The sequence below is a fragment of the Orcinus orca genome, chromosome 4 (genome assembly GCF_937001465.1).
Source record: "Orcinus orca chromosome 4, mOrcOrc1.1, whole genome shotgun sequence".
In the NCBI taxonomy this organism is placed as follows: Eukaryota; Metazoa; Chordata; class Mammalia; order Artiodactyla; family Delphinidae; genus Orcinus; species Orcinus orca.
The window spans coordinates 127,756,349-127,782,049 of NC_064562.1; the positions used below are offsets into that span (position 1 = coordinate 127,756,349).

Here is a 25,701-nt window from a genome sequence, read left to right on the forward strand (position 1 = left end):
ACGTTTCTGGGCCTCACCTTAGAGTTTCTGATTCAGTTCTGACTAGGGACCTGAGAATTTTCATTTCTTACAAGTTCTCAGGTAGTGCTGGTGCTGTTGGTCCAGGGACTATGCTTTAAGAACCTTTGATTTAGAGAATGTAAGAGAAAACTGAGTGTAAGAATATCGCGGTAAGATTGTTTAAATATAGTTTCAACTACATGCATGAATCAGTAGTTTGTGTTCTTAAAAAAGCATGGCAGTAAAAGCCTCCCATTGCCTGTAGGAGGTTACTTTTGACAGGGAGTTCACATATGTGTTGCTGCGGTTAATATCTATAAAAAGAGCTTGGTTACTTTCCTCAAAATGACTAGTTGAACATAGTGATTTCATAAAAGTTAACAGGTATCAAATGCTGCAAGGTAAAAACTTGTTAAAAATTGTATCAGTTGTTATACTGTTTTATTAGACATTAGATGCTTTGGAGACTTTTCAAGGAAAACAAGCTAAAACCATTTAATCAGTGATTTGCTTTCAGTGTCAATGAGGCTGTTCTTCATAGTCACAATCATGCCAGATAATAACAGATCTTAAAGGAAAATTTATATTATCGATGAGATTAAAATAATCTTTATTTGTACTGTACTCAGTTAGCTCTGTTTAGATTTATATTGTAGGAAATCCTGACAGATAGTTTCACACTGATTTTTATATTGTGAGAAAGTTTTAATTACTAATTGTAAGAACAATTAGTAATTAAAATTTAGGGTGTTTTTCTAAATGCATACGTCATTTGATAAGACCTGTAACATCATTTGCTATTAAATTCAGGTAGCCATCATTAACAAGTAACACAAATTGTTATTACTTAGAATATTTTATAATTTAATAATTGAAATTAAAATGCAGGAATTTATTTAAAAGAGGTTGATTATTTTGCCCTGTGTGTGATCAAATTCCAAAGGCATGGTTTTAAGGATTTGTTGAGGGGAAATGTGAACCCCTCTCCATGTATGATTCTTGTTGGTGGTGTCTTGTTTACGATACAAATGTCTTGTGTGACAACAATGAATGTCAGGTGAATGGTTAGGAGCCATGCTCATGATAGTTGAACAGTCACTCCCTTTTGAGAACCAGAAAAAGGGCATAGGAATCCCAGATGCACAACATAAATTCTGAAGTTTGTACTCAAATTATACCTTCTCCTACATCTTTTTAAGAACATAATACAAAGTGGGTGCAGAATATTCTGTTATTATAGGAGCGTGGGTGACTGCATAGTCGTTTACGTTTGGCAAACTTCCGAGTTACTTGGAAATGGAGCACTAAGGTTATTGTTGAATTAAGAAGGTAGGAAACTCTCTGCAAAGCTCCAGGGAACACTCTCTCAGTAAACATTTACAGGCTCCTAGGTTATGGAGCTGTGTGCCTTTATGGAATTTTTCTGCATTCTCTACGTAAGCTATGAGATCCACAGGAGGCTGACCTTCAACATGGCACAGTGCCAATTTTGGTAGGCGGTGTGCTTAATTCATAAAGAATTCCAGGGCTTCCCTGGTGGCGCAGTGATTGAGAGTCCGCCTGCTGATGCGGGGGACACGGGTTCGTGCCCTGGTCCGGGAGGATCCCACGTGCCGCGGAGCGGCTGGGCCCGTGAGCCATGGCCGCTGAGCCTGCGCGTCCGGAGCTTGTGCTCCGCAACGGGAGAGGCCACAACAGTGAGAGGCCTGCGTACCGCAAAAAAAAAAAAAAAAAAAAAAAGAATTCCAGTATACTAGCAGGAACAATTTAAGTGTTTTAAAAAGAATTATGTGACTGATACAATGACAGTCAACAAATGTTTAAGTTTCTGTGCTCAATGGTGGTAGCAGGTAGTCTCTACTGAGTCAGTTCTTGGTGTGATTTTCAGCCTTGCCTCGACCATGTAGCTCTCAGGCTTGGTTTTTTAGTCTCCTGGATTTAATGGTGTGAAGATCTCATCAAGATCTCAGTGAAAGCTGTTTTGGTGGAATAATGGGACTGGAAGTCAAATTAGAGTGATTTGAGGAATGCTATTTGCTTTGAAGGTGGTTGCTTGCTTTCTGAAAAACACAGGCACGTTCATAAAATGTAAGCATATTAACATCCTTTAAACAGTCCTATATAAGTAATGCTGGAATGCTTTCCAGCTATCTGTGCGGACGTTTGTTTGTCACCTTTGTAACCTGTAAACCTATTAGACTTGGAGATATGACTTTAAAAAAATTGTTCCTATTATATATTATCAAAGAAATTATACTTTGAGAAGGTTTTAAAAATATTCTCCGAGTGAGGAGTTTCTCTAAATTCTTGTAGCCTTTTTTGCCTGTTGATATTTGCCCATCTCAGGTTTATTTTTTAAATGTATAGTTACAGTTTCTGCAAGGTGGTAAACTTCTTGGGAGCAGATAATTTTTCTCGCACTTTATAGTTTTAGGATTTGGCACAATGCCTTGATTACTTACAACTGGAGGCTAAACATATGCATGTATCCTCTTCACGTATAAGAATTAGCTTTGGTGTGTATTCCAGTCATTCCTAACTGTAGATGTTAATTTTTTTGTTTTTTTTTTTTTGTTTTTTTTTTTTGCGGTACTCGGGCCTCTCACTGCTGTGGCCTCTCCCGTTGCGGAGCACAGGCTCCGGACGCGCAGGCTCAGCGGCCATGGCTCACGGGCCCAGCCGCTCCGCGGCATGTGGGATCTTCCCGGACCGGGGCACGAACCCGTGTCCCCTGCATCGGTAGGCGGACTCTCAAACACTGCGCCACCAGAGAAGCCCTAGATATTAATATTAATAATAGTACAAATAATATTACTGGCTGCCAGGCACTGTCTGTGGTGCATTGTGTGCATTATCTCTTTTGATCTTCATTGACTCTCAGTATTGATGACAGACTGAGACAAAGATGGTTCATTTACCTGCTCATAATTTTCTTCTCCAGGCAAAACTGCTTCTCCTAGTTCCCATAACAGTTCTACCTTCACTACAGACCCCAGAGAATAATTTTTAAAATTCCTCTTTCTTTTGGCCCAAACCCTATTAAGGTCCAAGTAAGCTGATCCTTCTGAAGTAGAATCCATGCAAAAGGTTTGAGGTGAAAATTTTTTACTTGGTACTTTTTGTGAACTATAAACGCTGTATCTCTTCAAAATGTTCAAAGCATGAACCAAGTGCTGTTGCTTCCAAGGAAATCTGGCCTGAGAAAATGCCCCTCTTTAATCATCTCTACCAAAATTTACTTCTTGTTCCTCATATATGTGAGTATTGGTTTTAGATCTTTATTATAATGTCCGTATATAAAATTATTAAAATCAGAATGACCGCTGAAATACAACAAAGTGACTTAAAAATAGGTATTTGGTTTTTGATTTTACAAAGAAAACTGGCGTATGTTATTTATATTTTACCACAGCTTATAAAACAAACTGGGTCCTAGAATAGGTGATATCTCCGTACAGCTAAGTGAAACTGTGGAACGTGGGGAACATAGAACTTGCGGTCAGCTGTAGCTCTCTATCTTTTACCTTATTCAGTGGAGCCTATGATGTTTGAGTTCTCTGACAGTTATAGAGAGAGAGGAAAATGTGATTTCATTAGAAGAAAGGATGGGCTAGAAGCTCTCATGAGACTTATTTAGACGTATACGTCCAGGGAGCTGAGTGTTTCTTGGAATAGATTCCAAATGCCAAAGAAATACAGCCCAATTGTAATATCTTGCACTTAGACTCTTAATTTTTTTTTTAGACTCTTAATTTTAAAAAGTGTTTTTATGTGCTCTTTAATCTCATTTTATCTTTATAATGATGTGAATCAGCAGTGATTACTCTCATTTTGGATATGGGGAGAATTGAGGCACAAATAAGAAAACCAAGGTCTTATAAAAAATTAGCAATGGAGCCACAAACCCAAATGGCATGGACCCCTCCCTTCCAAAAATCCTCAGCATACTTCACTGTTTCCCATTAAGCTGTCTCTACACCTTCTGTCTCCTCTAGGGAGGTCCAAGACCCTACTTACATCCCACAAGAGCCAGCTCTATGGCTTAAATGCCATCCATTCTCTCCTGGTCTGTCCACTCAGATGCTGGGAATACTAAAAGCATTTCACAGAAGCTAGACAACTAGCAAGTAAGGGGATTCATTAGCACTGTGACACTCAGCCATCCATTTTCTTGGAGTGTTCTCTTACCAACAAGTTTTAACACAGGGAAGACTATACTTTCTGAAATGTGGTTTGTGATTGTTTTGATTCATTTTTCTTCTCTATGTCTACATTGTTCTACTTTTTCTTGAAATTTCTTATGTTTTCAGTCCTTTTATGAGGATTTCAGGAACACTATATTTTTCTTTTTATTTTATTTTGATGGTAAGTGAGTCCAAATAAGATATTCTGATTTGGTATTCTTGATACCATATTTTACTGAATTTACTTCTATTTTTCTTGAATCCTTTTGCCTATTTTATGCTCACTACTCTGTGTTCATTTACTCCTGGAAATTTTATTCCAGAAGAAGTTTTTCCTATTTGTAACACAAACATGATTAGGCTGTTATTTTATTAGCTTTCAGATGTTCAGATTATGACCAGTAATGCCAGTTGCAAGATTACATGACCATTGATTACACCCCCAGAATTTTAGAGGTGCATACACCCACTGTATGCAATGATAAATGTCTTTTCAGGTGTAGCTTCCAATAGTTTTTTCTTCATTGGCACTCACCCATTGTCAAACGTAATTTGAATTGGGTTGTGAAGAGGACGAAAGCCTACACAGTTGGCCAGCATGCCCACTACACGGAATCGCTTCCATATGGCCATAGAGCCATCCTTGCCTCTCAAAATAAAAACTCATAATGGAACATTCCGTTCTGTTAACGCACACACACACACGCACAGTATAAAATGGGATCCATGATCACAGATTCCAAAAAAGGTTTTGTTTTCAGCTTTTTTTCCAAACCTATACATATGGTTCTTTTTTAATAAGGTTCTTCGTTTTTTAATTGGGAAAGTTACTATTGTAATACAAATTCTCTAAAGTTAAGATGATGGCATCTACTTGCATTTGACCAGAGATACAAGAGAAGTCAGGATATTTTTGTTGTCTTTTTGACTCGGAAAGCCAGTTTATTGGGTGATTACAAGTTTGCAAGAGTATCTGCCTTCCTCAGCATTCCAAATTAAATAAAGGAAATATGCTTTCTCCAGTTCTCCATCCTCCAATGTGCTTAGAGAAATGATGAGAATTGATATCTTTAAAAATTGAATGAATTAAGGCATAAGCATCATCAAATCTATTTCTTTGGTAGATGTCCCATTTATTTATCCCTTCACAAGCCTATCCAAGTCCAATATTACTGCGTTTTAAAGGAAATAAATTTGTAGTAAGGTAAGACTTGTAGGGAGAAGAGTAAAATGTCAAAGATAGCTCCAAATTTCTGTTAATAAATATGGAGTTCGAATTTCATACAGAAGACCATTCCTTCTCTCTCCTTCTGAGTTAGTATGGAGGATAAGCTACTCCGGCAGCAAATAGTTAGAATAGCAGTGTAGCAGTCTACCTCTTACTTCAGATCTCACAGCTTAACGTGTTCATTCCACAGCAACTAAGATGTAGGTGAAACCATCAGGAAGACCCCAAAACAATCACCCTTTAAGGCAAAGACCACAAAACAAGGCAAAATTGGAAAAATATGACAGTAAATAAAACTTCCCAATAGAAAATTGTCGGAAGTAATCATTCATTCCCTCCCTGCTTCCTTCACTCACTTAGCAGGTATTTGGGAATTTAATGTGTGCTCTCTAATAGGTAGGGGTGGTGGAGTCTGAGGAAGTGATGGCTAAACTGCTCTCTTTTTTTAAAACTCATAGATAATTAAAAAAAAAATTTTCCCCAAATTTATTGAGGTATATTTGACAAGTAAAATTGTGAGATAGTTGAAGCATACAATGTGATGATTTGATACACATACTTTGTGAAAGGATTCCCCCCCATTGAGATAATTAACAATCCATCACCTCACATCTTTCCTTCCTTCTTCCTTCCTTTCTTTTCTTTCTTTCTTTCTTTCTTTCTTTCTTTCTTTCTTTCTTTCCTTCTTTCCTTCTTTCCTTCTTTTTCTTCTTTCTTTCTTTCCTTCTTTCTTTCCTTCCTTCTTTCTTTCTTTCCTTCTTTCCTTCTTTCCTTCTTCCTTTCTTCCTTTCTTCCTTTCTTTCTTTGTCTTTCTTTCTTTCTTTCTTTACATTTAAGTTCTACTCCCAGCAAATTTCAGTTATACAAGTGTTATCGGCTGTAGCCACCATGTTATACATTAGATCCTCAAACTTTATTCATCTTATAACTGAAAGTTCATACACTTTACCAATCTCTATTTGTCTCAACCCCCAGCCCCTGGCAACTGCTTTTCTATGCACTGTTTCTATGAGTCTGGCTTTTTTTTTTTTTTTTAGATTCCACATATGAGTGATACCACGTGATGCTTGTGTTTCTTTGTCTGACATTTCATTTAGCATAATGACCTCCAGTGACCTATTCTCTTAAAGAAAGGATTGATATGAAAATTAGGGGTAAGAGGAGATAAAGTGTGCTATGGGAAAATGATATAGTACGTGCAAGAGCCTAAAAGAAATCTGCGAGTTGAAACATGAGTGGGAAATGTGGTATATATGAGGGCTGAGAGAGAAAGTCAGATCCTATGGGACCTTGTGAGCCATATTAAAGATTTCATTTTAAGATGTTTATCCTAAGCCCAGTATGAGGTGGAGGTGGGAGGTAGAGCAAGACAAGATTTGGATTTTGAAAAGCTCACCTGCTGCAGTTCAAAGAACAGCTTGGAGGGAGGCCAGGACAGATGCAAAGCAAAGTATCTGGAGACTGCTACAGAGGTTGACTGTAGACAGTCGGTGATATTAGTTAGACTGGAGTGCTTGCTGCTGCCTTAGATGATGGAGAAAGGGAACCGCTTTGAGAGACATGTAGGACCTCTTTCAGAGCACTTGGTGATGATGGCAGAAGGGAGGTGAGAAGGGGGTGGTACAAGGATGACTTTTGGATTTCTCCTCTGTCAGTATGGATGTTGATGTATTCCATTGATATAGAGAACATGGGATAAGGACAAGGTTTTGTTTTTGTTTGGGTGGGAAGGAGGGTAGAGAGCATGAGTTGTATTTTAAGTGCTTGTTAGGCATCCAAGAGGAGGTTTTAATGGTAAGTCTGAGCTGCAAGTCTAGAGCTCAGAGGAGAGTTCTGGAATGAAATGAAGACATTTATGGGTCATCTGACAGAACTGGTTATCGAAGCAGTGGACTTGAATGAGACTGCCAAAGCAGTGAAGCCAGGGAGAAGTGGAAGAGGGTCTAGGTTTTAAGGAAATTTTTCAGATTGGAGAAAGTGAGGTGATAAAGAAAATTTAGGATATATGGCCAAAATTTTGAAAAATTTATAGTAATTGTCCAGAGGACTGTGGATTCTTTTTTTTTTTTTTTTTTTTTTTTGTGGTACGCGGGCCTCTCACTGTTGTGGCCTCTCTCCCGTTGCGGAGCACAGGCTCCGGACGCGCAGGCTCAGTGGCCATGGCTCACGGGCCCAGCCGCTCCGCGGCATGTGGGATCTTCCCGGACCGGGGCACAATCCCATGTCCCCTGCATCGGCAGGCGGACTCTCAACCATTGCGCCACCAGGGAAGCCCGGACTGTGGATTCTTAACGTACAGTGAGTGAAAAATAGCAGGTCTGGAAGAACTAGAATGAGAACCAATCAAGACCAGCGTAATAAGCAGTTGATTTAAACTTGGACAGGCTTCAGTTTAGCAGTGGTTAAGAGCAACATCTCTGGGGTCAGACAATCTTGAATCCCGAATCCTGCCCCCATCACCCACCTCCTACCCTTGTTATTTAGGGCAAGTTACTTATCATATCTGTGTCTGGATTTACTCATCTGTAAAACAGGAGTAATTATAGTACATAAAATGTAGGGCTGTTGTGAGGATCGAAGTATACAGCACAAACCATGACACATAACAAGCGCTCTATGTTAGATGCTGTTGTCATTTTTATTCTTTTTGTGGACCTAAGATTAGAGTCAGACATTTTCTTGTTGTTAAAATAAGGAAACTTTGTCCCAGCTTTCGACAAGAGAATCCTGAGTTTGACTGATTAGACTACCTTAAATCTCTTGCCCAAACTTGAACCACTCATTGTATCTAAGAGAATCGAATGTGTTGATTGGCTTAAGTTATCTGATGCTCTTCCTGGAGCTGGAAGCTGAGAAGTTCAGCTTTGCTGGAATTACATGAACTATGTGAGTAAAGACAGATACTCTAAGGAAAAACCGGGATGCTTTCAAAAAAAGGGGAGGGATCCTGGGTAGGGATCAACCAATACCTATTACTATATCTTGGGCCCTCCATTTAAAAAATTCATTATAGATTATATTAGTTGTATACTACATCTGTTTATTTGTTGTTGTTTTTTTGGACTCTGAATAAAAAAACAATTCATTTGCTTTCTTCAGTTTTAAAATTTCATTTACTTTCTTTTAAAATTCATTTGCTTTCTCTATATTTGTTTAAAAATTCATTTGCCTCTCATTTTTTGTTGACAAATACAAGGAGATTAACTATATAGTTATCAGTAATGGCTTAACAATGTAATGAAGTATTTATTGATTTTTGTAAAGTAAAACACGGAGATAAATGTTTCCAGTATTTTGGTGTTATGTGAGAATGAATAGAACATCACCAGCCATCTCATCTCCTTTGTAGAATGAACTGGTGGTAAGTCACCTGTTAAATTTAAATTTTAAACGAATAAAGGAGAGAAGCATAAATCTAAGTTATTCATCATTGTCAGGAATTGAGGGTAAACTGTTAGAAGCTGTTTATTGGGTGCTTACTGTGTACTCAGCAGAGTTCTCATTGCTGTGGAGGATTCTAAACAAGTGTCAGGCAGGAAGCTGCTTTTAAAAGTACATAGAAAAAAAAAAAAAAAAGTACATAGGCTACCTGCAAAGTCAGGACAAGTACACCAGGAACAAAGGCAAACAACAGAAGATGGTAGATGATTTCAACCTTCCTCTCTAGACTATATTCAAGAGAAGAAGGTTGAAATTGGCCAAATTCTATTAATGAAAAATTCTCAGAGGACCTGAGCCCATCACTGAAAGTTCTGCAGAGGGGAAATTGAAACAGAAGACTTTCCACATGGGAAGATTAGTTACAACAGCGATGGGAGGTATAATTGAGCTTGGTGAGTGTAGAAATATTGGTGAGACAAGCTGGTCTGGAACAACATCAGAATGTGCATTGAAGGTTTGTTCTTAATATGACAGTGGAGCTAGGGTATAAAAGGTCTTCATCTTTAGCCATGGTTTGTGAAAAACTGATGTTTAATTATGGTCAGTAAGATGACAATCAATTCAGGAAAGCGTTGAAAATAGTTTTAGGAAGATTAGTTCAGGTTGATGTATAGGGTGCACTGGAGTGAGTAACTTGAAGTATGTAGAATAGTTCACATGTTTTCTTGGTAATTTATCCATGAGGAGGTGAAAGCGGTGATTATGGGAATACAGTATTTTCAGTAGTGTTTCTGATTGCTGGCAATACCCAGACATGATAAAATACTGTCTGCCAAATTTGCTGCTAAAACACATGACAGTATAGTGTAGTAGAAAGAACATGAGCTCTAGAATTAGTTATACGTGGATTCAAATCCCAGCTCCACGTTGTAAGTGATGTGAAACTTTAGGAATGCTTCCTAATCCCTGTGAGTGTTAATTTCCTTAAGTCATGTAGAGATATATTACTTATTTCACTGGGCTGTTAGGATTAAATAACAAATAAAAAGTGTGTAGCTTTCTCTCCTCACTACCACCACCCCAAATTTCTTAATCACTGGAAATAAAGACTGGAAGAATCCTTATACCTAAGAGGGCACTTGGACATTCTTCATTAAGCAAGTCATGGCATTTCCAATGCTGTCATTTCTAGTGAAGAGCTTAAGAAAAGGCTAATTGTCCAATTAGTGTTCTCTGAGGTAATCTGATCCCGGTTGAAGGGGACAGTTGAGGGGAGTGGAAAGAGCACTGTGTTTGGAGTCCTTCAGTGTTCAGACCCTGATCACATCACTTACGGGTGTACCCTTGGATGAATGACTATGAGCTGTAGTCTTAAATGGCCCTAATAGCATAGGGGTGGGGATGAAACACAATGACATAGTAAACACTCCATAAAGTTTAACCTTCCTAGAAAGATTTAGTACATTAATCATTTTAATGTCATCTAATAGTTTAGCTATAATCCTTTAAAGAGGACCTTTGGAGAGAAGAGGTTAAAATAACTTATAATATCCTAACCCTGGTAAAGAGTTGTCATGTTCTGATTATCTGAGAAAATTTGTATGACATTTTAATTAATAAAATGCCATCTTAACTTCCAAGCAAGCATATAATCGTATCTTTTGTTCTTTTGCCCTGAGCACACCCGCAAATTACAAAGAGTAGTCTTTATTTTTGTGACTACAATTAGTACCCATTGGTTTTTTTACATCCTTTGCAGCTGTGCATTTACAGTATATTTAGGGAAATAATTTGATTTATCCTGACCTTAAAGCTGTGTGATAACTTTGGGCTGCTTTCCAAACTTCTCTCTCATAATGCTAATTCAAAAGGAGAAGACGATACATAGTATTTGGAATAGAAACTAGAGCAGTAATTCCCAACCAGTGCTAACCGGTGTGTGACAAAAAGCCTACTACCATTTCATAGCTAAGGCTGCTGAAGAGTTCTGCTTTGTGAAAAAATCTAAATCTTAACAGTGACCTTCCTGCCAAAGACAAGAAGGTTTCATCAGAAGGGGAATTCTACTTTTGCTAAGTTTAAACCCAGAGCTATCTATAACCATTTCCATTTTCTACTGTTGGGATTGATTGTGTAATCCGTTGATGAGTTTTCCAGTAGATGTGGAGAGTATATGTAATGTTTGTAATGTTCTTATTAACTGGCAAATGGCACAGGGAATTAAGGGTATTATAAATATTTAAAGCTGCAGTTTTCAGACTCTCTTAGATATAGATTGCTCCATCTAAGCAAATATACACAACTACCTACTTTACTCATTCCTTCTTATTAATGGAAAGGCTATGTCATTTTTAATTGCAAAAAACTAAAAGAAAGGTAACACATGACCACCATGTTAGGCTACTCTTTCTTTGTGTTTTCAAACAGTGATAGCTCCTAAAACTCACCATTCTACTAGAAGGATCCCTGATATACCTCCTTGGAACACAGCACAGTTTACAAATGATTGTCCCGGTAATTTGGGAATAAGGAAGACATTGCTGAAAGTTATAACTCATTCAACATCAAACAGAGCAGCAGTGTTTAATATTTTATTTTCAGAGTTTTTGGGTTAGATAGCATTTGAAGAGAGTTATATGACTAGAAAATTTGAAGGAAAAAAAACTGTCCAGGATCTGAATGTCTTTCATAAACAGAAAGGAAGTAGAATAGAGTAAGAGTGGTAAGAGATGTGGTCAGCAAGGTAGGCTGTGGTCAGATCATGTATGACCTTGTTAGACATTGTGTTAGTTATTGCTGCGTAACAAATTATCCCAAACTTTAGTGGCTTAAAACAGCAATAAACATATTATCATCATAGCTTCTGTGGATCAGGAATTCAGTAGTAGCTTAGTTGTGAAATTATGGCTCAGAGTCTCTTATGAGTCTTTAGTGAAGATGTTGACCAGAGCTAAAGCCATCTGAAGGCTTTCCTGGGGCTGGAGAGTTCACTCCCGAGGTAGTTTTTTTCACATGGTTGGCAAGTCATTACTGTCTGTTGGTGGGAAGTCTCAGTTCCATCTCATGTGAGTCTCTCCACAGGCTGCTTGAATGTTAATATGGCATGGCAGCTCATTTCCTCCAGAGCAGGTCACCCAAGAGAAACCTAGTAATAGGACAGTGACTTTGAACCCTAGCCTCAGGAGTCACACATCATCGATTCCACCATAATCAATGCATTAGAAGTGAATTACTAAGTTGGTCCACACTCTGTGGAAATGGAGTTAGGTTGACTTTTGAAGGGAGGAGTGTCGAAGAATTCGCAGCCATATATTTTTGTGTGTGAATTTTTAATTTTTATTTATTTTTTGATTTTTTAAGATGCCATTTTGCCAACAACACAATTCTTTTCCAGAATTCTCTTCACAATTTATACTTAGGTTTTGAGCTTTTAGACATATGCATTGCTCTTTTTTTAATTTTCATTTTATATTGGAGTATAGTTGATTTACAATGTTGTGTTAGTTTGAGGTGTACAGCAAAGTGACTCAGTTATACATGTACATATACATATGTCTATTCTTTTTTGGGATTAACATATACACACTACTATATATAAAATAGATAACCAACAAGGACCTACTTTATAGCACAGGGAACTCTACTCAGTATTCTATAATAACCTTTATGGGAAAAGAATCTGTAGACATATTTTAAAACCACCACAGATGTAGAAAGAAACTTGGATCCTATTTCACTTTATTTATTCATCCATTTAACGAATATTTATTGAACACCTACTATGTGCTAAGATTGTTATGGGCACTGAATAAGGCCTCGCAAAGAGGGTGACACGTGTCAATGCCTGAAAGATGAAAAGAAGAGGGCAAAAGTTTCCAAGCATCTTTGCCTCTGCTGTGTCCATTTACTTCCTACTAACTTCCTGTTCCCTCCTTAACCTCTGTTACTGCCCAGTCCATTTGGAAGTTTACTTAATCTCTGGGTTAAAATTTCCTCAGCAGTAAAAGGATGAGTCTCCTTTTAGCTATAACATTTTCATCTAGAAAAATAGGGCAATTTCTTTTAATCATTGAAATATACTTAATAATTTTAGCAGCGTAGAACTGAAAGTAAGAACAAGTGAAATAACAACAGTGAGCAGTTACAGAGAAATTAATTTATATACCATTTGAAGTTTCTATAATCAGTTTCTACTCTTTAAGCTTACACTCAATCTATGAAATTTCCTAAAGTATATCTTTAGCTGGGTGGTAATATGTTAGACATGAATTAGAGATCTTTGAAATTTTTAAAAAAATTTTTAGACCTGTAAGAATTCCTTTCAAGATGCATTCTTGCATGAGATTTTACTCATGTTTGGTAAATTTACTTGAAGTTCTTTTTTTAATTCATTAGACTCAGTATTGTGCTTAGAGAACAGAATTCCCCAAGTGATATATGCCTGCAGCAAATACACTCTGACTTTTCACACAAACACCACATTTCTTGAGAGGGAGAATGAAAGAAGAATAGAAAAAAATGGCAAAGCACATTTTCTTTTCTTTAGATCTACCGTCTTGATTTCATTAAGGCCTCCTAATTTCCTCTCAGGTCTGTGTGCTTGGGCCTGAGATGCCTTTCTTCATGGTATCAATTGCTAACTCTTTAGTGCTCTGGCAGCATTTTATTCATGCTTCTCTTTCGGCAGTTATAGTATGTCTTGTGCTATGGTTCCATATACGTGTAGTCGGTGAATCTGTTATATTTTCTGCTCTTGAGGGCTGGAACAGTATTATGTCCATATTTGTTACTTGGTACCTAGTCCAGTGTCAAGGAGAAAAACTTTAGAACAGATTTGGTGCTATAAAAAAAGACCTTTTTTTGAAGTCCCCATTACAAGAACAATTATTTATGGTGATAGATGATAGCTAGACTTACTGTGGAGATCACTTCTCAATATGTACAAACAATAAATCATTATGTTATACACCTGAAACTAATATAACATGTTAATTGCATCTCATTTTTTAAAAAGAGACCTTTTGAATTGAATAGTAACATGGACTTTTTTTTTGAATTTTATTTAATTTATTTTTTTATACAGCAGGTTCTTATTAGTTATCTGTTTTATACATATTAGTGTATACATGTCAATCCCAATCTCCCAGTTCATCCCACCACCACCCTCCGCCACTTTCCCCCCTTGGTGTCCATACGTTTGAACATTGACCTTTATGTTAAGATAAAAGTGATTTTGTATGATCATTTCAAGTCATCTGACTGATGAATCTTAATTTGTGTAATAGAAGAATAAGGTTATATGTTCTGGCAAAATTATGTCTGAAAAGTTAAGATTCTGTAAAAATAGGTAATATTGATACTTCTTAGAGTTTTGATCCTTATCTAAAACATTAATTCTAAACCATTTATTACTTTTCATACTGATATTATTTGTGTCTATATAATTTCTTTGAAATGACGTACAGATATCAATAGGTTTATTGCATTAAAATATTCCCCCAGGGGCTCCCCTGGTGGCGCAGTGGTTGCGACTCCGCCTGCCAATGCAGGGGACACGGGTTCGTGCCCCGGTCCGGGAGGGTCCCGCGTGCCGCGGAGCGGCTGGGCCCGTGAGCCATGGCCGCTGGGCCTGCGCGTCCGGAGCCTGTGCTCCGCGACGGGAGAGGCCACAGCGGTGAGAGGCCCGCGTGCCGCAAAAAAAAAAAAAAAAAAAAAAATTCCCCCAAACTGCAATAAATCTAACATTTGATAGGAAGATTATCAGCTCATGTTCATTCAGTTTTCCCAGATAATCCAATTAGCAAAAAAAAAATTTTTTCTCCAGTGGCTAAAACCTGATTACTGGTTCATATATCACTAATGAAAATAGGAACAACATTTTTGGTAATATTATAAGTCATATTAAAATATGATACAATTTCTAGATTTGAAGAAAAGCATTTTAACTTTTTAATAAATCTGAGAAATGTTATCAATAAGTAATAACTCATGCAGACTGAAACCACTTCTGATCTCTAAGTGGAATATAAATACATGAATACTAAATGACATTTCAAAATCTCAAAACCATTTTAATGTTTCTAATCCTCACTTCTCATCTGAATTATTACAAAAACTTTCTTTTTACTCCTCCAGACTATTCTCTGGCCATTTTCTAATTCATCCTCCCCTCTCTGGCAAATTAATCTCTTTAAAATGCAAATATGGCCATGTCAAACCCCTGCTTAAAACCCTTCAGTGACACCCAAGAGTTCAGAATAAAATTCAGGTGCCTCAGCGTGACGGATGGGGGCTGATCCCTGCCTGTCTCGGCCTGCTCACCCCGCTAGTCACGGTGAATTTTCCAAAGATCCCTATATGCTCAGGGTTTTCTCTTCTCATGGGGTTTCCTCTATTTGAAATACCTTTCCTGCCTCTGTGCCTAAATTCAGTGTCTTCATATCTTAGCTCAAACCGAACCACTCCCAGTGTCTTCCAAGTATCACTCCCAGTGTTTCCTTCAGATGTAATTTTTTATCCAGTTGAGTTCTGTGTCCTTTTATGTTCTCGTTATACCCAACACATAACTTTTTTTTTTTTTTTTTTTGCGGTACGTGGGCCTTTCACTGTTGTGGCCTCTCCCGTTGCGGAGACGCGCAGGCTCAGCGGCCATAGCGCACGGGCCCAGCCGCTCTGCGGCATGTGGGATCTTCCCGGACCGGGGCACGAACACGCGTCCCCTGCATCGGCAGGCGGACTCCCAACCACTGCGCCACCAGGGAAGCCCCATAACTTTTTTTTTTTAAAGAAACTAACTATATATGTGTTCACTGAACTGTAATACAATAGTTCGGTTACTTGCCCATCTCAGCCTCTGGACAGTGAGCTCCTAAAAAACAGGGAGCTTTCATCTCTGAATCACCAAAGCTGAGCACAATGCCTAGCAGTGAAGAGTCACCAAACGCAGTTTTAGTGAATAAATATAAATAAATGGCAAATAATTAATAATTTGCCATGGAGAGGGATAATGTTCAAAATATTTAATAACCAGTTGGTAGAGGCACCTATTGGTCACCCTGGAATTACCCTAACAACAAATAATGCTGTTCTTGTACGCATCCTTCCAGTATCAACCTGGGCTCTGGATCTCTTTGACTTTTTTATATCAAAAAGGAGAAAATGCATATACTTTCATACCTACCTGCAGCCAGACCATTTTAGAAAAACGTGGAGACATAATATATTGGAAAGCACTTGGGTACATGGACACAGGAGCCAATAATCCTGTGTGGTTGACCTATTTATGTGGGAAGATAAAAGCTTTCCTATAAAATTTACAATGGTGTTAAAGTGCTGCCATGCCCTTTCCCAATTACCCAGAGGTGTGCTTCACATTCTCTGGTGGACTAGTTCTTGTTAAATAGCATCAGTAAGTTAAGGAAGGATAATTTCCCACATCTTTAGGACCTGTAGTAAATCTTTACTGCCTTCTCACTTCATACATTTAGTAACAGTAAATAGCTCCCCCTTCTTCTAGCCAAGGTGTTGTCTTAGCTCATGTTACCTTCATCACTTAAATACACTATCGCAAATATTGCAAAAGCTGATTAATCCCTTACTTCCATTCTTGAATCCTGCCATCCCAAACCAAGGCATCTGTGGTCACCAGAGTGAACGTTCCAAAATGCATATGTGATCCCTGCCTAAAACCATTCAGTTGTTCTGCATCACCTAAAACAATGTCCTTGGGGCAGTTTTTAAAATTGAGCTCTTTTAAAAAAGGCATGTACTTTGGCTTCATGTATGGAGACTACAATTCAGGAGAGGCAAGGTGGTCCCTAGGCATTCTTACAAGTTTCCACAGGAGATTCTATAACACAGCCAGGCTGCGAACCACGCATCCACATGATCAAATCCCAACTCCTTTATGGGGAAGAAGGCTGTCCACATACTGGCTCCTGTCTGTCACTTCCAGTTCACTTATTAGCTGGGAGACTTTGGCCAAGTTACCTAAGTGTTTGAGTCTCAGCTGCCTTATTTCAAATAGGGATAATAATACCAATGTTACAGCACTATTCTAAGGATTAGAGATGATGTTGGGCCATTTAATTTATCATCCAAACTGAGATACTATTAATAATTACTCCAAGATAACTATTCATAAACTTAGACTGTCCTGGGGAAACCGGAGCATGTGGTCATGGTGATTTGAAGCAGTAGAGTCAAAGCATTTCCCACAGTGAATGGCATAGAGCAGAAGTTCAATAAATCATTTTTATTTTTATCGTTCTTTATACGTGCATCCCACTCTGCTGGAAGCCCTTGCATGCTGAGGTTGTGGCACAAGGAGCACATGGTATTCATGATGCCCTCTAACCGAGAGCCTGATCATTTGTCTGTCACTGCCCTTTCCCCACCAGATACTATATGTTGTCAGCCCTGACATTTCTCTATTTTTTTATATTTTCCCTTTTCTTGCTCTATTACTCTAGCCCACCATTAATGCTTGCAGGGCCCAGGACAAGACTGCAAAAGAGGTCCACTTACAGTATATTTTTAAAACTAAAAGCTATATGTCAAGCTAATAAACTATAAAATAACTTTCTCCTATGCTCCTACCTTGATAAATATATCTTTCTAGCAATAAGATAGGTCTAAATTTAGACTTCTTAGAAACCTTGGAGTTCGTTCCATGCAGATTGGGGCTGATTTTGCACTCTGGCCCCTCTCCTCTCCTCATCCCCTGCTCCATCCACACCACAAGAGCATCATGTGTAAAGGTGTACACACCCCAGCCTGCACGTTCAAGCTCTGTTCATCTCCTAACTTCCACCCTCCCTCACAAACGACTCTAAGAGTGTGTATTAGACTCCTGTTGCTGCTGTAACAAATTATCACAAATTCAGTGGCTTAAGATAACACAAGTTTATTCTTGTATAATTTTAGAAGTCTGAAGTCTAAAAGCAGTTCTACAGGGCTAAAACCAAGGTGTTGGCACTTCTGGTTCCTACTTGAGGCTGCAAGTGAGAAGCAGTGTGGTATCTTCTCTCTGACCTCCTGCCTCCCTCTTATAAAAACCTTTTGTGATTATATCAAGCCTACCTGGATAATTCAGGATAATCTCCCCATCCCAAGATCTTTAACTTAATCACATTTACAAAGTTCCTTTTACCATTAAGGTAACACTTACAGGTTCTGGCAATTAGGATGTGGGCATATTTGGGGGCGTTATTCAGCCTACTGTAGGGTATGCCTACCCGTGGACCCTTGGGAGGATGAACCCAAGGAAGAAATCTGAGCCAGCACTGGAACCACACTTGGGGCTGTGTGGGCAGGAACTCTGGGTGGTTTCGTGTCTGGTGTGTGATCTGGAAGCAGGGGAGCTGCAGGGTCAGGATGGGCATGCCCCCTTGGCCCTCTGGATCCCTTGCCCAGCTCAGCTAGAAGAGGTCTCTCTAAAGTTTAGGACCCAGGACAAGAGCCTAGGGATGGCTTATCTCTCCTTTCCCCTATTCATCTGGTAACCACAGTCTATTTCCCTTTCTTCTGATCTACACACAAGATTCTGTCAGAGGGAAACACGTAAGCAAATTGTTTTATTCTGTTCAAAGTTCTTTTTGCATCCCTGCCTTTTACTTGTCGTGAAAGAGCCCCATTCCACACCCACTCAATGTTTTTAACCATCCTCACTGGCTTTCCCTTCCTTTGAATCTCTAATTCCATCCTTCCGCCACCTCTTCAGTTCTTAAAATACACAAGGTTTCACCTATTTTCTGTGTTTTAAAAAATATGCTCTCCAGCTAGCAAGTTATTCCTGAATCCTACAAAATTGTCAGTTCATTCCGTTTGTAATGTTTCTTAGTTTTAAATTTTCCACCATCATTTGAAACCTACAGATTTTCTTTTGTAATCAAATTTAAAGTTGCTTTTCGTGTTCTACTTGTATACTCTGTATTTTGCTCTATCTTGACCATTTTGAATAATGTTTCCACACTTATACAAGGTATAAGTTTTTTCTTTTCAAAAAAGAAAAAAATTTTTCTCTCCTTATAAATTTTTGGAAATACCTGAAGTTTCATCTATGTTTTTACTCATTCTCATTAATGTGTGGAATTTTTAAAGTAATCAACTGTCTTTAAGACTCTGACATAATTTTAAGAGAATGCTATGTTTTGAGAGTTGATGAATTATTTCACAAGTTTTCTTTTTTAAATAAAGTTTTGTGGGTTTTTACCTTAATGAAGTATCATGTATTGCAAAGGATCTAATGAAAAGAAAATATGCCAGTTTATACTTAGTTTCAAACTCATGTTACAAAATTTCAGTGCTTTAAAAAAAAACAACTATGACTATATAACGTTATCATATTACCGTAGTATGTACTCCATGAGGGCAGATGTCTGTCTTGTTTATTATTGTTTCCCAGTGATGGCCCAGCTACCAGTGCTTGGATTTTTATTAAATAATTGAATAAATGAATATGAGAATTAATGAATGATAGAATTTCAGAATGGCTTTTAAAAAGTAATGTAAAGATGTTCAGTATAAATCATGCTACCTCAAGCAGAACATTGAAATACAGATTTTAAAAGTTTTCAATCAGCTTTGCAATCTCTCAGCTTATTCTGATATGAGTAATAATTTATACTTTTAAGGGTGTTGAAATGTATATATTCAAGATAATCGTCATCTGTTTAAATAGTTTATGAATTGATAAATATAGGTGATACTACATAAATATTACAGATATCTTTATATAGATATTATTTATAATGAATGATATATATTATAGAATTATATACATATTAAGATACTAAATATCTTTAGTTTTTAACACAGTGTCAGGTGATAAGAAATGTGAATCTCTGGTGCTGAAATGAAAGCAGGAAATGAGGGGGATATTTCTTCCCTTTCTCCTCATTCTTTCAAAAATTGTGGGTGGGAATTGGTTAACTTTTATTTGTCTAGTTTTCTGATGGTAAATGCATGTATGACTTCTTCAATGTGAAGGTATGCTATATGTTTCACCATTTCAAAGTTTTGCTTCACAGTATTCTCTCTTTCTTTGTCATGTATTCTTCCCTGGTTTAAACTTTACAAATGGTTGAAGATAGCTTTTTCACTGTTTGTCCTCAGAATGGCTTCACTCCTTTATACATGGCTGCCCAAGAGAACCACATTGACGTTGTAAAATATTTGCTGGAAAATGGAGCTAATCAGAGCACTGCTACTGAGGTAAGACACTTGAATTCTTTGATCTTAATGTCCATGTTCTTTGTATCCAGATGCAAAGGGTCTCCATTACCTTTATCCTACGAGTGTTCATGTTACTATTGTAATCTACAACAGTGGCCATGAACGAATGACCCAGTGCACACAGTTCAATGAGTTTATGCCTTGATTTGGGATTCATGTCAATTTATTCTTACGTGAAATCACGCTTCCATCAATTTGCCATTCTCTAGCTTTTGGGAGCTTTATACTATTCTAAAATCAATTTATAGTAAATTTTATCCATCTCTTTTCATCACTGTTTTATCTTTGTTAGGATCTAATGCAATTCCTTAAAGGAAAGTTTTTTAACGATTAGCAAGAATTCAGAGTTATTTATGTTCACACAATTTCATGAGAAATATGTCATCAGGAAGCTGTTCATATTTTATGAAGTACAAATTATGATATGTGGTTGTGGGACTGATTATGGCAACAACTGAATAGAATGTTCAAAATCAATCCAGTCTCAAAACATTCAGGCCATCTAGGCATAAAAAGGGGTTGGAATGGGCCAACTTAGAACATCACTTTCCTTTTCCTGTGTGTGTTCTCCAATAAGCCGAACCTACTTTGTATTTTCCTTCTCATTTCTGCCTAAACAGATTAAGGAGGGAGTTCAGTGATTGTTTGGAACAGTGATTTTTAAGTGATGCTTAGGATGCTTTAGAGCTTGGAGAAAATGCCTCAGGGGCCACTAGAAGGTTGGGAGTAGGTGACACAGGAGAGGAGGGGAAGAGAGCTCCATTGGGACATGCCTCTCCTCCCCCAAAAGCAACCAGGCTTTAGTTTTCCTATTTCACATTCTGTGGCTCCACTGATAAAATTTTAAAACTCCTGCCCTGGAGTGAAAGGTGACTGGTAGATAGATGGCTGTCACCCAGAAACTATCCTGATAACTTTTAGTGTCTAATATGGCCTCCTTTCTGGACAATTAAGTCTTTAGGTGAAATAAACATGAAATCCCTTCTACCCTGCACTGTGGAGAGAGGTCATTTATAATCTGTTAAATTCATGTCCAGGCCCTTTGAGAGAAAACTTTTTATGGAGCCTGGCGATAACTTTCTGACAGCTTACTCTCATTAGTTAAAAACAATCCCAAGACATCACTATTAATGGGACCACATTTCCTGTTTATGACTGGAAAACACGACTGCGTAGTATGAAACGATTTCACGTTCTCTACTAAGCACACACAGATTTTACACTCTTACCACATGAGTACAGCGTGATTTTTATGATTATGATTTTATGACTTTCTGAGACATTAATTCTGTCAATGAGTAGCACGTGAATATCCTCAGGCAAAGCTTGGATAACAGTACGAGACTATATCTCTGCATTAGGACCTCTGAGAAATGTACCAAAGCATGGAAATATGCATTTGTTTTACTTTATTTCCTTGAAAGCAGAATCATTTATCTAGAGAAACCTTTACACTACAGAGTTCTACTCACCAAATAGACTTTTCTAGTGTATGATTTAGGGAAATGCTGCCTGACAGCATTGTCAGCTTTCTCAAGACTCCTCCGGTCTGGACCCCTGTAGCATCTCACTCTGCTTCCAGAAATACCCTTTTATGTATGTTGCATCAGTGGAGTCCGTGTTACACTCTGATTCTCAGAGAATTAAAACTGTCTCTTATTTCCACAAAGAAATATGACTGTTGCAAGTAAATCACATGAGGTTTTGAATCCTAGTTTAGACACATATATGCCTCTAAACAAACATATATCTGTTTTGTTTTTTAATCATTTAAATAAGTAAAATTAATTTTCCCTGACTGGATATGTATAAACTTAGTTGATTAATTCCATACCACTGGCCCGAATGGTTATCAGGAAATACACTAATGGAAAAATCTTGGCATGTTCCCTTTAGTCTATCATTCTGTGAATGAATAACATCTTCATAGGGCTATATGGTTGATTACTATTTGATCTTTTAGGCTATATTGCTAAATACCTTCTACGGTTGTATGTACATGTATGAATATACCTAAAGAAGACACTTACCCTGAACCCATTAGTAGCCCTAATTTGCAAAACTTGGTTACTAATCAAGACATTGTGACCACTTTAAAAATCAGATAATTGTGAGATCATTCAGTATGGCAATGAAACTCATGTTTGAAAAGAAATATTTAAAGTGTTGAAATTTCCCGTAATTATAGCAATTAGCATTGGTAAATAAATGATGAAAAATTAAGCTACAGATTTTTAATATAGGTTTCCTTTTCATAGAGTTGGTGAAGGTACTTCAAAAAATCATTTCAAATCTTTACCCTTCTCCCATGAAGTGTAGGTTAGAATGAAATCCGTGTGGTGGAGGTCCAAAGTTAAATTCTCTCAAAGGAGTTCTCTGTCTGTCCAGTACCATTTTTATAATTCTCTGCTTTCTTCCTTCTTCCTGAATGTTACCAAAATTGAAGGCTAAAAACTTTTTAATTAGGTTCTGTGCTGTCAGCAAATGCCTTGTCTCTAAGAAAAAATAAAGTTCACTTTATTTTAATATAAACTATCCCAGTGTTGCAGGGGGGAATCAAATTAAATGTGTGCATGATAATGAGCCTGTTCTTTCCTCCTTCACAGAGGGCTTAATTTGTGCCAAACAAAGTTCTAAATTTAGGCTACTCTCTTTCATCTTACAACACTACGTGCTTTACTCTTCCATTCCGTTAAGTAATGTATTTATTTAAAATTCAATTCTAATTTAAAAAATTCAACTCTTACTGTGGTAGTGCATATATGATATGATGCATTTGAGGGAAATGATTTTCCCTCCGAAGTCTACAGTTACCTTTTAAAAAAATACTGTTGAAAACAAATGGAGTAGTTAGATGCTGATAAATTGCCATTGTCTCTGGAATATATTCAATAGATGTACCATATCCAATTGCCCTCATCTCTTCTGTGAATGGAAACATTTAACTGAGACTTATTTTCAAGCTTTTGTGAATTAAAGGAGGTTTTCACATTAACAGAGCCTAGAATATATACGTATATTTTTTCTACTTATTCATCACCTTTCCGTTGCTGAATACTTGTTTCTAGAGAGAAAACATAGCTTCTAATTTTTCTATTGTGGTTATCCATCTACCTCTAAGGCTCCTCTAACTTTGATGATCTTTGTTTTTTGTTTTTCGGTTTTTTTTTTGCGGTACGCGGGCCTCTCACTGTTGTGGCCTCTCCCGTTGCGGAGACGCGCAGGCTCAGCGGCCATGGCTCACGGGCCCAGCCGCTCCGCAGCATGTGGGATCTTCCCGGACCAGGGCACGAACCCGTGCCCCCTGCAGCAGCAGGTGGACTCTCAACCACTGCGCCACCAGGGAAGCCCCGATCTTTGTTATTTTTTTAATTGTTTGTTAAGTTTCTAATTGAAAGACTGATTTTCTTTACATTACTTAGCACAATTTTATATCTAAATGATTTAAATAATATACAATTCAACTAAGTGAAAACTTAATGAATTAGCCTTATTTGCCAAAGAATTTTAGATCATATGATGTCCTAAACTTCCCAAATTAATTGGTAACAGACCATTCCATTAACAGTTGTTGTGAGATATTTAGCACCTTGCATAGTTAATCATGTAATTTATTTCCCTGTCTTGGCTACCATATCTTTGATTCTCAGTCAGACTTGTTCTCCATTATTTCTACCCTTCCCACATTTTCCTTTCCATAAGCAGGCATTACTTAGGGTTGGTTCTAATTTTTATTTTCATATTCAAAACACATTTGAATACATCCTGTGTGCATTATTCTTTGTTAGGAAATGCAGATGTTTTAAAAAATAAATAGAATGGGTATTTTAAAAAATCTGATGAAGCCAGTGCATAGTACAACAAGTGATGATAATTTGCTTTAATCTTCACAGTAATAATTAATCCTTTCATTTTTCTTGTCAGTCTTAATCATTAATGTGAAAATTAGATGCACTATTTCTTGGAGTTGAATCCCAGGCTTCCAAAAGTTGATGGAAGATTTTTTCTTCTGTTTTACCAGGATGGCTTTACGCCCCTAGCGGTGGCACTCCAGCAAGGACACAACCAGGCAGTGGCCATCCTCTTGGAGAATGACACCAAAGGGAAAGTAAGGCTGCCAGCTCTGCATATTGCAGCTAGGAAAGATGACACCAAATCTGCTGCACTCCTGCTTCAGAACGATCACAACGCTGACGTACAATCCAAGGTAAAAGCTTCATACATTTGTGGAAAGGCACTCTTCGGCCACCAGATTCCTCCTGGGAGATGATAAAGAAGTAGGCCATGGTGATAAGGCAAAATTACTTCTGGTCATCAAAAGAGATAATTTACTTTCAGAGGTATTTCAGAAAAAAAGGGGACTGTCTGTTGAATACAGTAAGAAAACAGAAAAAAACCTCAAGATAATTTTCTATAAACGGTGAGGTTCAGTTTTTTAGAAATCTGCTTATTCATTCTATTTCTATTTGTGGTAAAAAAAAATAATAGAAGCAGAATTAGAAAGATATAATTGTGTAATGTTATAGTTGTCTTTTTTCAGTAGAATGCATTTTGGCATGCTGGAACGGTATATTCAACTGAGAGAACAGATTGATTGTTTCCTTAATTTTGCACTGTGTAATATCTTCCCTCTTTTTCCCACACAAAACCGCTTCAGATGATGGTGAATAGGACAACCGAGGTACAGTATTGCGGTTATATCAAAATATACCTTGTTTTTATTTTATTTTTTGTCCAATTAGAATAAATGCTCACTAATTTATACTAATGATTGGAATTTTCATTATTAGGAAATTAATTAATTTGGAAACTTTGCCCATAAGTAAGGCAAGTGGATAGATAATTCAAAATTTTTAATATAGCATGTATTTGAAGCATTATTTAATCAGTGAAACGTTAAGTAGCTTATTAGAGTAGAGCATGAAACAAGACTCTTCCGTAATATGTATTTTACTAAGTGAGCTTTATTATTAACTTTTGGCCAATAAGAGATGTGACCTCCTTTCTTAATGAGAATTCTCCATTTAGAATTTAGTGAAGTGTAGTTTAAGGAGGTTTCTCTGCCACTGTTTCATCCTCTTACCTAATTGCAGTTGCCCTTCTATTCTGTCTTTATTTTTACCACACTGTATATAATCAGTAATGATATTGAGCCTATCATGAGCAAAGCATTTACTTTTATCTTGCTCTTACAATAGTTGTCATGAAATCATCTATTTTCCACATACCTAAATAAGTCCCATCAGTTAACAAAATCAACAGGAGTATTTGGTTCAGAAGCCTCTGAGAGAGAGAGAGAGAGAGAGAGTGTGTGTGTGTGTGTGTGTGTGTGGTATAAGAGGCACTAACACAAACGTTGAAAGTATATTATAAAAATTAACCTATATTATAAAAATTAACTTTCAAAAGCAAGCGACTGCTTATGTAGGTTGATTTTCACTTTGCTGAGGGAATTCTTTAGACTAACATCTCATATGATCACTGGGTTGTGGGCCTATGGGGGTTTTGAGCATTTACACTTAGTATTTAACGAGAGCAGTGTATTTCTAAACCTAATATCTTGTTTATCGACAAATTTACCCATTGAGATGTGAATATACTTGAATTATTCATATCATTTCTTCTGTTCCATATCTGTGTGTGGAACTTAGGTCACAGATTTTTTTTTAAAAG

At 37.4% G+C, this 25,701-nt stretch overlaps 1 protein-coding gene across 50 annotated transcripts in view; it reads left to right on the forward strand.

The window, feature by feature from the left end:
• The window catches only part of ANK2 (ankyrin 2), a 683,094-nt gene that overhangs the window by 511,716 nt on the left and 145,677 nt on the right, over positions 1-25,701 (forward strand). For 46 of the 50 annotated variants that reach the window (XM_049708929.1, XM_049708962.1, XM_033437973.2 and 43 more), the window contains 3 exons: positions 19,909-20,007; positions 24,050-24,235; positions 24,686-24,709. In XM_049708929.1, coding sequence (XP_049564886.1) covers positions 19,909-20,007; positions 24,050-24,235; positions 24,686-24,709 — 309 coding nt within the window. The remainder of the gene's footprint in view (positions 1-19,908; positions 20,008-24,049; positions 24,236-24,685; positions 24,710-25,701) is intronic. The other 4 variants (XM_049708947.1, XM_049708926.1, XM_049708935.1 and 1 more) reach the window with 1 other exon arrangement.